This window comes from Xenopus laevis, chromosome 8S (assembly GCF_017654675.1).
Source record: "Xenopus laevis strain J_2021 chromosome 8S, Xenopus_laevis_v10.1, whole genome shotgun sequence".
NCBI lineage: Eukaryota > Metazoa > Chordata > Amphibia > Anura > Pipidae > Xenopus > Xenopus laevis.
The window spans coordinates 15,645,789-15,660,935 of record NC_054386.1 but is presented as its reverse complement, the minus strand read 5'-3'; the positions used below and the strand labels follow the sequence as shown (position 1 = coordinate 15,660,935).

Below are 15,147 nucleotides of genomic sequence, written 5' to 3'. Positions count from 1 at the left end.
AAACCAAAGAGGCTATGTCAAGATACTACAATGTACTGTGTGGCAGTGCTAAATAATGCAAAGTAATGCAATATGAGCCTGAATAAGTATGCAGCACATTATTAAACAGGGCCAGCACTGGCTCAAGCATCAGAAAATCATGCAAAAATGTCCACCCAATCATTTATTTGCTAAAATCTGTATTCAAGTAATAAAGTCCATGCAATGGCCTGCACATAAGTAGCTGTTTTGTTTGCATGAATGGGGGTTGGGATTGAACTTTTCTTATTGTCAGCAACACAGAGAACATACTGTATTCTGGAAGAATCTGTTTAGCAAAGATCATTTAGTAGAATGCACTGCCTGGCTCCATTATTCTGAGGAACTGTAGAAGAACTGGGCAAGACTTTACAAAACTATATTCTCTGAGCTCATAAAGCTTCCAGTCCTGCCTAGTTTGTGCTTCCAAATGGAGCAATCCATGCAAAGATACTGAAAAAGATGGCACGCTCTTGTAATAAGTTCAAAGTAAAGCTTGTAATAATAATAAACATTTTAGCTGTTTAATGACCAAAACATCATTAAAGGGATACTGTCATGGTAAAACATGTTTTTTCCAAAACGCATCTGTTAATAGTGCTGCTCCAGCAGAATTCTGCACTGAAATCCATTTCTCAAAAGAGCAAACAGATTTTGTCGTATTCAATTTTGAAATCTCACATGAGGCTAGACATATTGTCAATTTCCCAGCTGCCTCGAGTCATGTGACTTGTGCTCTGATAAACTTTAATCACTCTTTACTGCTGTACTACAAGTTGGAGTGATAGCACCCCCTCTCTCCCCCTCCCTCCCCAGCAGCCTAACAACAGAACTGTGGGAAGGTAACAAGATAGCAGCTCCCTAACACAAGATAACGGCTCCCTGGAAGATCTAAGAACATCACTAAATAGTAAAAGTCAAGTCCCACGGAGACTGATTCAGTTACATTAAGTAGGAGAAATAACAGCATGCCAGAAAGTAATTCCATCCTAAAGTGCAGGCACAAGTCACATGACTTGGGCAGCTGGGAAACTGACGAAATGTCTAGCGCCATGTCAGATTTTAAAACTGGATATAAAAAAATCTGTTTGCTCTTTTGAGAAATGGATTTCAGTGCAGAATTCTGCTGGAGCAGCACTATTAACTGATGTGCTTTGGGGGAAAAAAAACATGTTTTTCCATGACATGACAGTAAAACTATGAATACAGCAGATATCCATACAAGGAAAACTTTTGCACTTTTCTTTATAACATCAGAAAGCCATGCATACTTGGTATGATATACCCATTAAAGAAATTACAAAACGATCATACTGCAATGTTTTAGTGGTCGCTGAAAGTAACCTCCCATAATTCCGACAGGCAAAGTCAGAAGTGCATGTAATAATGAACCCAAACTAAAATAATTAAATAAAAAATCTCACACCTGCTGGTTGCCAGGTGTAAGTGAATAATTCCCTGGAGACCTCGACATGCTGTGACAGCCACAGTAATTTGTAACACTCATGCATTACTGGGTGCTCAACTTAAACATTTCTAAGAATGTAATACAGACATGACAAGTCATATAGTTGATACATATTTTATTTAAAGGGGTTGTTGGCCTTCAAGTTAACTATTAGTATGATGTAGAAAGTGATATTCTGAGACAATTTGCAATTGGCTTTTGTTTCTTATTATTTGTGGTGTTTGAGTTATTTAGCTTTTTATTCAGCAGCCCTTCGGTTTGCAGGTTCCGCAATCTAGTTGCTAGGGTCAAAATTACCTTAGCAACCATGCATTGATTTGAATAAGAGGCAGGAATATGAATAGGAGAGCACCTGAATAGAAAGAAAAGTGATAAAAAATTCAAATAACAATGTGTAGCTTTAGAGAGCATTTGTTTTTAGATGGGGTCAGTGACCCCTATTTCAAAGCTGGAAAGAGTCAGAAGGAAAAGGTAAATAATTAAAAAACTATAACAAATAAATAAATGATGAAGACCAATTGAAACGTTGCTTCGAATTGACCATTCCACAACATAATAATAATAATAATAATTAATTTAGAGGTGAACCACTCCTTTAAGAAACCAAAAGGATCAGACTGATTTGGCACAGTGTGTGGTCAAGACAAGCAGATCTATATGTAAATGGCTAAAAAAATGTTAAAAAAAACTACAATATAAATAATTAAGCACCAAAATCCATACTTTCTGGATGCAGCCAAATTACTATTCAAAGTAACTAAACAAACTTGAATTTTAATTTGTAGTTTTACATTTGAGGAAAATCCCCTCAGAATTGTATCCCCAGACAATCTGCCTGTGTGCCAAATAAGGGGTTTGTACCAGTACCGGAATCTGCCTGTGTCCTGACCCTAAAGATTTGATTTTAGTTCAATTAACTGCAGCCATAGCCACAGTGACCAACATTTGACTGATTGGACTCCTGGCTATTATTCTATTGGCCAATAGTCTGATACAATAGACTGATCGTTTCTTGTACTGCATGAAAAATAGATTAATGGGCACCACTTTGCAAACATATGGCAGTTTATACAATTTAAAGGAACAGTAACACCAAAAAATGAAAACTTTTTAAAGGAATAACAAAATCTTCTGGTGCTCTGCACTGTTAAAACGGGTGTGTTTGTTTTAGAAACACAACCATACTTCATATAAACAAGCTGCTGTGTAGCCATGGGGACAGCTATTCAAGCACAGGATACATAGTAGATAACAGATAAGTTCCTAAGAATCCCTTTTATACTACAGCGCTTATCTGTTATCTGCTGTGTATCCTGTGTCTTTTCTCCTTTTTCCCCAACTTTAATGGTTGCCCCATGACTACACAGCAGCTTGTTTATATAGACTTTAGCAGAGTTTCTGAAGCAAACATACCAGCTTCACCACATTATATTACTTTAAAACAGTTTAATTGTTTTGTATTTCTGTTACTTTAAAAGCATATTTTAGCATGAAACAAAATATTTCATTTATGTTGTACATGGCAATGCAGGGTGAGAAACTAAAAACCATAACTAGTTAGAGTCAACTTAGTAGGGTGAACAACAATGTTTCATATACATTTTGTAAATATAAGGTAATAACAAACCCTGCCCCAATTTTGGACCTAAAAAAAAGTCTGCAAAGCACTGCTGCAGGCACTAAATAGTAAAGGTTTGCTATAAGTTGGGTAGAAATCTGAATAAAATTAGCAAAGAAGTGCCAAGTAAGGATATTAAAGAAAAAAACTTACTGGCAGCCTAGCTCTAAGTAGCTTCTACATTTGCTTATCCATGATTGGAATTATACAGTCACCTTAAAGGAACAGTAACACCAAAAAAATGTAAGTGCGTTAAAGTAATGAAAATATAATGTACTGATTGCGCTGCACTCGTACAACTGGTGTGTTTGCTGCAGAAACTCTACTATAGTTTATATAAACAAGCTGCTGTGTAGTCATGGGGGCAGCCATTCAAAGCTGAAAGGGGAGAAAAGGCACAGGATACACAGCAGATAAAAGATAAGCATTGTTGCATACAATGGGATTCTTCAGAACTTATCTGTGATCCATTGTGTATCCTGTGCTTGAGGCTTGGCTGCCCCCATAGCTGCACAGCAGCTTGTTTATATAAACTATAATCGTTTTTCTGAAACAAACACACCAGTTTTACCAGTGCAGCGCAATCAGTACATTATATTGTTTTACTTTAAAAACACCTTTATTTTTTGGTGTTACTGTTCCTTTAAGTATTTTTGTTTTCACACTTCATTACACTGGTAATCTTTAAAGTTCAAAGCTAGATTTTTAAAATAATATTTCAGCAAAAAGTGTAAGCCCTATATTAAATAAAAAAAACAAAACAAAATATATGAAATACCTGTACACAATTACATTTCTGCATGAAATCTACAAAATTTTATCTCTGAACAGTTTTTTGTACAAAGGAAAGCTGCATTTAAAATCTGTACCTGAAAGGAATGTAAGCGTGTTTGTAACACTTCACTTTCCAAACTGCAGCTTACTAAAATGGTTAGAGCTGGGCACAAACACAAAGATATTTATATCTTTGGCAGGTAGTAAACAGTATGAAATACAGAAAAGTGGCCTTTCCATGGAATGGGTTAATTTCCAGAGTGGCTGGGTATGGCTTCTTTTCCACTGCATAATTATGAAACCAAACTTGTTTGACAACGCCAACAATAATAAGTAGGAAGATGATGCCAAGTAATTCATGAGTTGCACAGCACATTTTAAAGTCCATATTCCATCTGTTACTCTCATTTAAAGTCTCATATCCCATCACTTTATAAAAGGTACAAGAGGCACTCGAACATTAACTGGTAGGTCTTGCTATGATGCAAACACAACAGACTTATAACAGTAAGAGCAATTGTCTCCATTTCATATCTTACTTTATTATTACTTCATTGCTCAATAATGACATGTTTAGTGAAATAGAAATGACTGCTTTATAGTAACTCATAGCTCTATGGTATTTTTAGATGTTCACCAGTCTTGTAACACATAGGGGTACATTACTGGATTTAAATAGTTGGAAGAAAACAAGGTGCTCCAGAATGAGATATAAAGTGACTCACCGAACAGTGAAAGTGGTCCGGGTGCACCAGCCCCAGACCCCCAGCATTAGGGAGCGGTACAGCAACGAATATGGAAGCAGAGCTGACCGGTACTCAAACGGATCCACAGGACCAAAGTAATTCAGTTAAAAAAGTATTTTATTTGTAGAAAAGTTAAGATGGAGATGCTAATATACTTTTAACTTTTCTACAAATAAAATTATTTTTTAACTGAATTCCTTTGGTCCTGTAGATCCGTTTTAAGTGCCGGTCAGCTCTGCTTCCATATTCTGTACATTACTGGATGTCATTATTCAAAACTAGCGGTATTATTTTTTCAAGACAAACATAAAGCAAGATATACCTTTATGTCATTTGTAAGCTACGCAATAGTGCAAACCGCAAAGAGGCATGAGTTCAAAATAACACAGACACCACAAAACATTGTACTATGAATGTTTCAAGTTAGGTTTTTATCTACATTGTGGTTCACTGCCATCGACAAGTCCTATAATTATGAGAAGGAAAGGAACAATGATGTTACAAGCGATGTTTAAGGCTTTCAGCCACAGGAACCTGGTTTAACCAAGCTATTCTCTGTGACATTATTAAATACAATAAACTATGATATATAAGCAAAAGGTTAGATTCTTTTCTAACTGGCTGAAAAAGTTAGAAGCTGTACTCCGTGGGACTTGTAATTGTAATCACAAATCTCACTTAGGGAAAAATTCGTGGTTTTTTTTATAAAATCTGACTTTTAAAAAAAATCACGACTGTTTTAGAATTTATTAAACCCAGAGGGTGGAAAAGTCCAAATCTGAAAATCTGGCATCTCAGACATGTCGAGGTGGCATATAAGTCAATGGGGAAGTCCCAATGGTTTTTTGATGTGCCCTGGGTTCCGTGCAATACCCTGAAGTTTTCGGGTGAAAGTTCCAAAAAAAAAAAAAATCGTAAAAACCGGATGGAAAAATCCGAAAAAATCAGATTTTTTCCCACAAAGCAAATTTTTGGGAAAATGTAACAATAAATAAGCGTAAAAAACCCGAGCAGATTTGATTGGAGTTTGTAGCAGAAAATATTGAGATAAATTCCCTTTAATATAGATTTTCTTGTTTTTTCCTTTTTATTGGTACAAGATGCAAGATTTCCTTCTGACGCTGTGACGAAATGTATTATAGGGGATTACGTTAACCCTTATGTCTAGGCTACTAGCACATATGCTTTCTAATGAAAGAAAGAGCTAAAAAAGAAAATGCAATGCTACCTATGTTATGAAGCATTCAGGTGTCATGCTACATTTTAAGGTGTACTCCCAGGGGCGCTCCACCAATGAAGCGAGTTGATCCACTCGCCTCAGGCGGCAGCGTCCCCCTGGTTACCAGGGGCAGCAAAAATGCCGCTCCTGGTAACTAAGAGCCGAATTTCCAGTTTTTAACCCGGAAATTCGGCTCTTCTAGTGCAGAGAGCGCAATTGCACTCTCTGCACTAACGTCGTGCAGCACCCGACCCCCTCCAGCAAGAAAATGTGAGCGCTGTGAGGAGGGGTCAGGACGGCAACGGAAGGCTACCTCAAGCGGCATAAAGGCATGGATCGGCGCTGTGTACTCCATTCATATGAGATACTAATGCATAATGAATTAATGTCATTCTAATTGTTGGCCATACACTGACCAATTATTGATGGTATTTGCCCAATATGTAGGGGCACCGGCAGCTTTCTTTTGTTTCATCACAATTATAAGAGCAAGAAGTGAAGGGGAAGTTATACGTACCCTTTAATCAACTTTCAGTAAATATTATAACATTGTCACTAATGTAAGGGATATATCACAAAAGGTGTTGTCTCACCTAGCGGAGAAACAGCCAATAACACACTAAACCAGTGATCCCAAAACAGTAGCTCACCAGCAACATGTTGCTCACCAACCCATTGAATGTTGCTCCCAGTGGCCTCAAAGCAGGTGCTTTTTTTTTAATTCTGTGCTTGGAGGCAAATTTTGGTTGTATAAAAACCATGTGTACTGCCAAACAGAGCCTCCTGTAGGGCTGACAGTCCACATAGGGGCTACCGAATAGCCAATCACAGCCCTTATTTGGCAGTTTTTGCATGCCTGTGTTGTTCCCCAACTATTTTTATTTTTGAATGTGGCTCACGGGTAAAAAAGGTTGGGGACCCCTGCACTAAACCAATCCTTGTCTGCAAGCAATGGCAGAGGAATACATCTGCATGTCACTGCATACTGGGGGCAGAAACTGGCCTCAAATCTACCCAGGGCAGTTTGCCACAGTATTGCTGTTTTCTCCACAGATATTCAGTCCTTATGGATATTCAAAATGTTACAGCTACTGAAAGTAGTATCTGTCTGGCCAATTCTTTCTTCACATTGGCTTGTCCTGACTGTTCAACATTGTATCAAAATGTAGCCTTCCTCTAGCCAAGATTCCAATTGCTGCAAAGCTTTGTATGCTTCTTCTCGAGTATGTCAGAGTACAGGCAATGTATCTTATAAAATGTTTCAGAGTCAGTCGTGCAGGAAATAAATATGGACAGAAAATGTATTTTTAATCAGCAATTACAATGTATTTTTCTCACTGAAAATGTCTTTCATTATGCATTTTCATGAGTTTTTTTTATTATTCCCCTTTAAGATGCATTTAAAAAAAGAGATAAAATAAATATTTAGCTGTTTTGCAGCATTCCAGAAGCTTGACAGTAACTACAGAAATACACTGCTGAACTGTGCAATGGAATAATGGAATAATCCAATGGAAATGTAAAAGAAAAAAAACCAGAAGACAGCTTTTGGTACATTCGTTTCTGTGGCACCCTAAAGGTGACATGCTATGTATTATATTTCACAATCACAATAGCAAAAGTCTTAAGGTAACATGGGTTTTGACCATAATATATTATCCCTGAAGTATAGATGAATAGGAAAAATATAAGGGCAATAGCTTCCAGGTTTCACATTATGAACTTATCAGAATGTAATGTATTCTGGAATGTCAGTTCACTGGGACACTGGCAGCAAAGATAATATAATTCACTGTTGTCTGACATTTATTAAAAAACATGCATTAGAGTTCTTTCTAGAATGAACTTGACAAGCCTCATTTTAACCCTTATCATATCTAAAGAGTAGGATTCTAACTCTAAAGCAACTTAGGATGAGGGGATCTAGCGTGTTTTACATTATTATTAACTCACTGCTACCCATCTCACAAAGACTCCATATAAAAACAATGTGCAAAACCATTTCACCGCTCTATTTCATATTACTTTGACTTCCACCAAGATGAGCTACAAATGAACTCCAAGGCCTCTTGAGCACTGATTCAAATATGTCATAATTCTTATGAAATCATCCTGCACTTTTAGTAAACACGTTTAGCCTAAAAAAGTACCAAAGCTTAAAGCTCCCCATAGACGCGACGATTCTTCTTGCCGAACGACCGATTTTAGGGAAGTCCGACCAATCCTTCGAAATTATCGTAGGGTTAGTGGGATTCGAACGATCGTACATCTTACGTTTTTTCGGCCGACATCTGTCAGGAAATTGATCGGCCAGGTCAAAAAATCTTTGTCGGCCCCAGTGCAATCTATCTATGTTTGCAGGGACAAGCAGGCAGCTCCCCTTTGTTTTCCTGGCAAATTGGTCTTTTTAGTTGATGGTAAATTCGTACAATTGTACGATCGTTCCGAGAAAATCGTGGTCTCACGATGAGGATCTGATCTTTTAAAAATCTCAACATCTATGGCCAGCTTTAAGTTTTGAAGACATAATCCCTGCGATTTTGTATGGTATCATAAGAATTCAGTTCTTTGAAAGATATATTTTCCAGCCAGTGCACTATCCACAACAAGTCTTTATGTTATCCTTTTGTCTATATTGGTTTCTTCTGGGTGCTCTGATTCCAGAGGAAACTTAAAAGATCAATCCCCTGGAACAAGCAGAAGTTGAAGGTGGGGTAGAGGCTTAAGGTGGCCATAGACTCAAAGATCCGCTCGTTTGGCGACATCGCCAAACTAGCGGATCTTTCCCCGATATGCCACTAACTGCATGGCTATATCGGGGGTAATTCGAACGTTCGGCTGTATGGCCGAACGATCAAATTACGATGCGCCAAGGGGCTCCGACAGGTCGGTCGGTTAAAAATCAAACCTTCCCGATCGATATCGTGGCCAGATATCGATCGGGAAGACCCGTCGGAAGCCCCCATACACGGGCAGATAAGCTGTCAAATCGGTCCAAACGACCAATATCGGCAGCTTTATCTGCCCGTGTATGGCCACTTTTAGTAGACCATCACCAGAGAAGATACTCAGCATGCCATGGATATGTAACAAAGTACTAAACATGACTGGTCTAATATTCCTACCGTTATTTTGTCCCAAACATTTTTATGCCCTGAAATGAGGGGGGCTGTGTATGAAAATTGTTGTAATTTCTACACGCTAAAACTAAAATGTATGCAAATAACTTTAAATTAAAGTATGGAATGTGCACTTTAATCACATTTAAAATTGTTGAGAAGCAGAGGGGTAAATCAAAGAAAATGTTTCTTTGTCCCAATGATTATGGAAGGCACTGTAGTTGCTACATTTCTTATATGTGATCCTGATGAGTTAAACCCATGGGTTTCATTAAAGGCAGCTGCTAGAATTGATACAATAGTTACTAATATTCCAAAAATACTGCTGAGAAAGGTAGATCGGGATCTACCAGTAGACCTTTAGCTGGTGATCAGTAGATCTCAAGACACTGTCAACAAACGGTTTGTCTAAATCACCCTACTATTTCATGTTTTTCATGCAGATATGTATTAAAACATAAGTAACAGTTGTTAAATATAGCAATATACGTTTTCCCATAAATCAATATTTAAGTAATATTTTCCATGGAACAATGTTTTATGGACATAGATCATAATGGGGCATCATCATTAGATGATTATTAAAAGTAGACCTCGCATTAGTAAAGCAAGGGCACTCATGAACTAATGTATCAAATTTTAATAGTTCAGAATGCACCTGTTGTGGAGGCTGGACGACAGGGTCGCCATCCTCTATAGCATTAAAATCCACCACCGTTCGTTTTTTACATTTTGTGACAGCGCCCATGAGCATGCGTCACGGGAGGGGGGTTAAGAGCAGGGATCCCTTTATTTTTTCGATGGGGTGGTGCGCTCTATATGCCAGTGATATTGCCAGGAGGACTAAATTAACAGTCCATGACGTGACGCCTTTGAAAAACTGCCCGATAACAGTCAGGCGGGTCAGTAAAGGTGACATACTATGTTTATATACTATATTTTTTATCACCACAGCAATAGTCTTAAGGTAAAACTGGTTTTAACCATAATACATTATCCTTGAAGTATACAAGCAAAATAGGACAATATAAGGGCCATAGACTGCAGGTTTCACTGAATCAGCAGCTTTTATTGGCCTGTGTATGGCCACATTTAGATTGCCCATGTGCAGTAACCTATAGCAACCAATCAGCAGGCAGAATTTACTGGTCAACTGTTTAAATGCAAACATCTTATTGGTTGCTAAACATATCCCCATAAGTAATATAAGGCACTAAGTTTGCACAGGAGCAGTAACCCATGGCAGCCAATAAAATGCTTGCATTTAAACAGGTGACTGGTAAATTCTACCCGCTGATTGATTGCTATGGATTACTGCCCCATGACAAACTTAGTACCATGTATTACATAACCCCATAAGTGCCTTATATTACATGTCTCTAAACCACTACAAATTAGTGCTATTTCTGCTTCAAACTCAGTCTAAAGCTGACCACAGACGCAGAGATAAAGTCTAGGAAACTACAGGGAACATTTACTAAGGGTCGAATATCAAGGGTTAATTAAATGGTCGAATAGTCTAACGATTTTTAATTCGAAACGTTCGATTTGAAGTCGAAGGTCGAAGTAGCCAATTTGATGGTCGAAGTACCAAAAAAACAACTTCCAAATTTTACTTCTAATCCTTCACTCGAGCTTAGTAAATGTGACCCTAATTGTCCAGAGATTTTTCGTACTGTGGCAATCCGCCGTTTAGTCGATCTGAGAGATTCGAAGACTTCTGTTGGCTAATGATGATATTGCTGCATGTATTGCCTATCTATCTATATCAATGGATGACTGTCACTAGTATTTGTCTGACATAACATTCGTACGATTGTTGTCTGTGCATTAATAGAACATTGTCTTTGTTCTTTTTACTACTTTATTTAATCTAAATGGTTAGTTAGTTAGTTGTAGGAGATTGCAATGCATGATTGTTCGTCGGACATCAAACTAGCATGTGTGAAGTGAGCATAAAACAGTTCAGCAAAGCCTTGATCATCTAATAATTTTCTGTGAGACATGAATAATCAGACTAAAGTTGTGTCCTATATCCCAAAGGTATCACTAGATTAGATACATATGCAACTTGAGAACAGCAGATCTCAACATGATCCAACCAAACTGGCTCACGATGTCACTAAACAAGGCAGAGAAATAATGAATCATATTATTACAACACAAACAAAAGATCTGCAAAGCACAAAGTGAAATGCCTTCTTGTTATCTGAGAACTGTTTAATAAGTACCGTCACACAGATAGTTCGAATAAGCAGTCATTTGTGCTTTATTTACCAGTCAATGGTTAGGCATATTTAATGTCTTTGACTAAACTACAGTAAATAAAAACATTATTAAACACTGCAGCCTCACTTGAAATACTCTCACTGAGGAGTTATACATTATAACCTTAACCGGGATTGTGTGTGAGTTATAACCTAAACCACAGCCTTTGTAGGTGTGGTGGGGTGTGTGTGTCCTCTCTTGCTGCAAATTGAAAACAATTTGGCCATTCAGCCTATGGCTAAACAGGCAAACCAAAACATGTTTTAGCAATTCATTAGAAGAATTAGAAATACAGAAAGAGCATTGCCACTGGTTGGAATTTGAAAATCCACTTGTGTGGTCATATTGCATGGATATCTAGCTGACTGGAGCACAGCCTGGGCAAACAAACCAGGATGCAATTATACGGCATGAGTCCAGACACACTATTTACCAGAAGTTTAAGAAACTAAACCTGCTTCACTAAACATACATGCATAATTACATTAGTTAGCAGGAAAGTAGGAACTGATCAGATATCATACACTAAAGCTCCACATAGACGCAAAGATTTTTCTTGATGAACGACCGATTTTAGCGAAGTCTGACTAATCCTTCGAAATTATCGTGAAGTTAGTGGGATTTGAACGATCGTACATCTTACGATTTTTCGGCCGACATCTGTCAGAAAATTGATCGGCCAGGTTAAAAAATCTTTATAGGCCCCGGTGCAATCTATCTATGTTTGCAGGGCCAAGCAGGCAGCTCCCCTTTGTTTTCCTGGCAAATGGTCTTTTTAGTTGAAGGACAATTCGTACGTTCGAGATAATCGTGGTCTCACGATGACGATCGGATTTTTTAAAAATCTTTACATCTATGGCCAGCTTTAGGGAGTGAACAGACAGAATGTTCACGCACTGTAGTAGTGAAAATCAGGTGAAACGTTGTTAAAGGGATTCTGTCGTGTTTTTTATGATGTATTTTTATTTCTAAATTACACTGTTTACACTGCAAATAATTCATTGTACAATATAAAATTTTATTCCTGAACCAGCAAGTGTATTTTTCTAAGTTTTAATATTGGTATGTAGGCCATCTCAGGTCATTTTGCCTGGTCATGTGCTTTCAGAAAGAGCTAGCACTTTAGAATGGAACTGCTTTCTGGCAGGCTGTTGTTTCTCCTACTCAATGTAACTGAATGTGACGCAGTGGGACCTGGCCTTTTACTATTGAGGGCTGTTCTTAGATCTACCAGACAGCTGTTATCTTGTGTTAAGGCCCCCATACACAGGCTGATGAAAGCTGCCAAGAGACCGAGTCGGCAGCTTATTGGCCAGTGTGGGGCAATCGGAAGGGCGTCCCCAACTGATATCTATCGGGCAGGTTAAAAAATCCCATTGGATCCATTATGATCAGCCCGATAACGCACAATTCAATGTGGGCATATCGGTGAGATATCTGCTCGTTTGGTTACAGCTCTCATTACCTTCCCATTGTTCTGCTGTTAGTCCAACAGCAGTAAAGAGTGACTGAAGTTTATTAGCACACAAGTCACATGACTGGGGCAGCTGGAAAACTGAAAATATGTCTAGCCCCCGTGTCAGATTTCAAAATTAAATAGAACAAATGGAAAAAAGTTTGCTCTTTTGAGAAACGGATTTCAGTGCACAATTCTGCTTGAGCAGATGCGTTTTAAAAAAAAAAAAAAAATTCCCAAGACAGTATCCCTTTAATGTAGGAAAGGCAACCTTCTTCACTCCACTGCAACTCCCTGAACTGCAACTCCCTATATCTTTACCACTGCAGTAAGTTCATGTGCTTTGACATCTGGAGCAAACTGCCTATCATTTCTGCACATAATAGGATGGCCTCATTATAAGTTAAAGGAGAAGGAAAGCTACCAAGCAGTTTAATAGCAATAGAATAACCACAATAGTGCAAGCTATAACACTATATTTATTCTGCAGAATGCTTTACCATACCTGAGTAGACAGCTTTAAAAACTCTTGTTTGTTTAGGATAGCAGCTGCCATATTAGCTTGTTGTGACATCGCTTCCTGCCTCTCAGTCTCGCCCAGCTCACTCATTGCTCTGGGCTGACATTACAACAGAGAAGGGAGGGGGATAGAGGAGCAAACTGAGCATGCTCAAGCCCTAGCCCTGGAAGTCTGATACAGAAGCCCATGTGAACACAATAGAAGGAAGAAATGTGGTTTCTTTTGACAGAGGACTCAGAGCAGCACTTTTTGAGAGTTTACTGGTGTATTTATATAGACCTTTCCTTCTCCTTTAATAGAGTAAAGAAGTTTGGTGTTGTGTATAAGCAGGATTTCCAAACACAGTGGGGGGTCATTTATCAACACTGGGCAAATTTGCCCATGGGCAGTAACCCATGGCAACCAATCAAATTGCTGCATTCATTGTTCTACATTCAGCTGGCTTCAAAAAGCTAATCAATGATTGGTTGCTATAGGTAACTGCCCATGGGCAAATTTGCCCAGTGTTGATAAATGAGCCCCAATGTATTATGGGTCCTTTTTTGTCACAGTGCGACCAGACAGACATGAGGTTATAAATTTCCCAGATGATTTAGAAGCAAGTGAAAATGCCAATTATACTGATGACAGACAGAGGCAGATACTACTGATTACCTTATATACATCCCCATAGGTGCCGCTGCCAACCCGTTGGATGAGTTCGTAGTCGTGCTGCGGGTTCTTGCGGAGGATATCCGCGCTCGGCCGCATCACCGCAGAATCCATCATCAAGCAGAGGCGGCCGCAAGGCTGAGCTCAGAACAGACTGGGACTTCTTTCAGTAGTCCGCGACCCCGGCAGTGGGCTTAGAGCTAAAGCATGGCTCCTGTCCCATTTCCTGCAATGGAAACCGACAATAAACCAACGGAGCGTGACAGCTGTAACAGAGGGGGACAGGAACCGAACGCTTACTTCGAGTTGCGAGATGGGATAGGAACTTGTCTGCACCCGGACACTTGGAGGAGGAGGAGGAAGCAGCAGCAACAGAGCGAGGCACCGCCTATCCCCCTCAGGCCTACACCAAACTGGCTCTGGACTGCACCATCACTGGGGGTGGGGAGGAATACCTGACCATGCGCAGGATAGGGGGGGCTGACACAGTTCAGGACAGTATATTAAAGACAACACAGTGACAAACGCTACAGGTTTATGTGAGGATACAGTGCAAAATCAATTCAGCCAACAAAAGCAACTTTGTGACTCAGTAGCCTTCCCCAACAAGTGCCTCTTCTCTCTGGCTCTGTACTGCCTTCTGGCCAGCAACCTGTATCATGCCTGCTTCCATATAGTATAATATATCCATGCCATGCACTCAGAAATCTACAACAAATGGAAGAAAATGTAACTCTAAGCAATTGTCCAATAATAGACATTGTACTGAGAAACAATGTAGCAGAAGTCAGTTCTGTTAGGGCAGAGACACACGCTCAGATTCGGGGAGATTTAGTCGCCCTGCGATAAATAGCCTCTTCTTCGGGGCGACTAATCTCCCCAAATTTGAATGTGAATCCCTGGCGGGATGGCACTCGGATCGCTTTCGGCTTTTCAAAGTCACCTGAAGTTACCTTGTGAGGACACTTCGGAAAACAAAGTGCTCCGTGTGCCATCCCCACAAGAAGATTATTCAAGGAGTTAGAGGTGAGTTGACTGCCAAGTTCCACTCATACCTAATCATTGCCCCTTTACCGACCGATAAGAGCATATTTTACATTTTTTCATGCTTCAAGATGGTCAGATTGCTGTGGGACCCAACATTGGTGGAGTCCTTCCTAAAATGTAGCTTTGTTTAATTATATGATTCCCATGTCAATGCAATACACCCTTTATACAGTCACTTTCCTCCTTCCCTGCCCCTTTACCATCTCTAACGTCTTCCTCATCTCTATTCCTTCCCCAATAACC

The 15,147-nt window shown here is 39.2% G+C and overlaps 1 protein-coding gene across 3 annotated transcripts in view; it reads right to left on the bottom strand.

Annotated features, from left to right (window-relative positions):
* map4k5.S (mitogen-activated protein kinase kinase kinase kinase 5 S homeolog) overlaps positions 1-14,557 on the bottom strand; it is a 93,267-nt gene extending 78,710 nt beyond the window's left edge. Inside the window, exons 1-2 of one of the 3 annotated variants that reach the window (XM_041574262.1) lie at positions 14,158-14,557; positions 13,861-14,083 (exon numbers count right to left, since the gene is read on the bottom strand). In XM_041574262.1, the coding sequence (XP_041430196.1) occupies positions 13,861-13,974 (114 nt within the window). In that variant the 5' untranslated portion in view covers positions 13,975-14,083; positions 14,158-14,557. 3 annotated transcript variants of the gene reach the window in all.
* Positions 14,558-15,147: the final 590 nt, after the last annotated feature.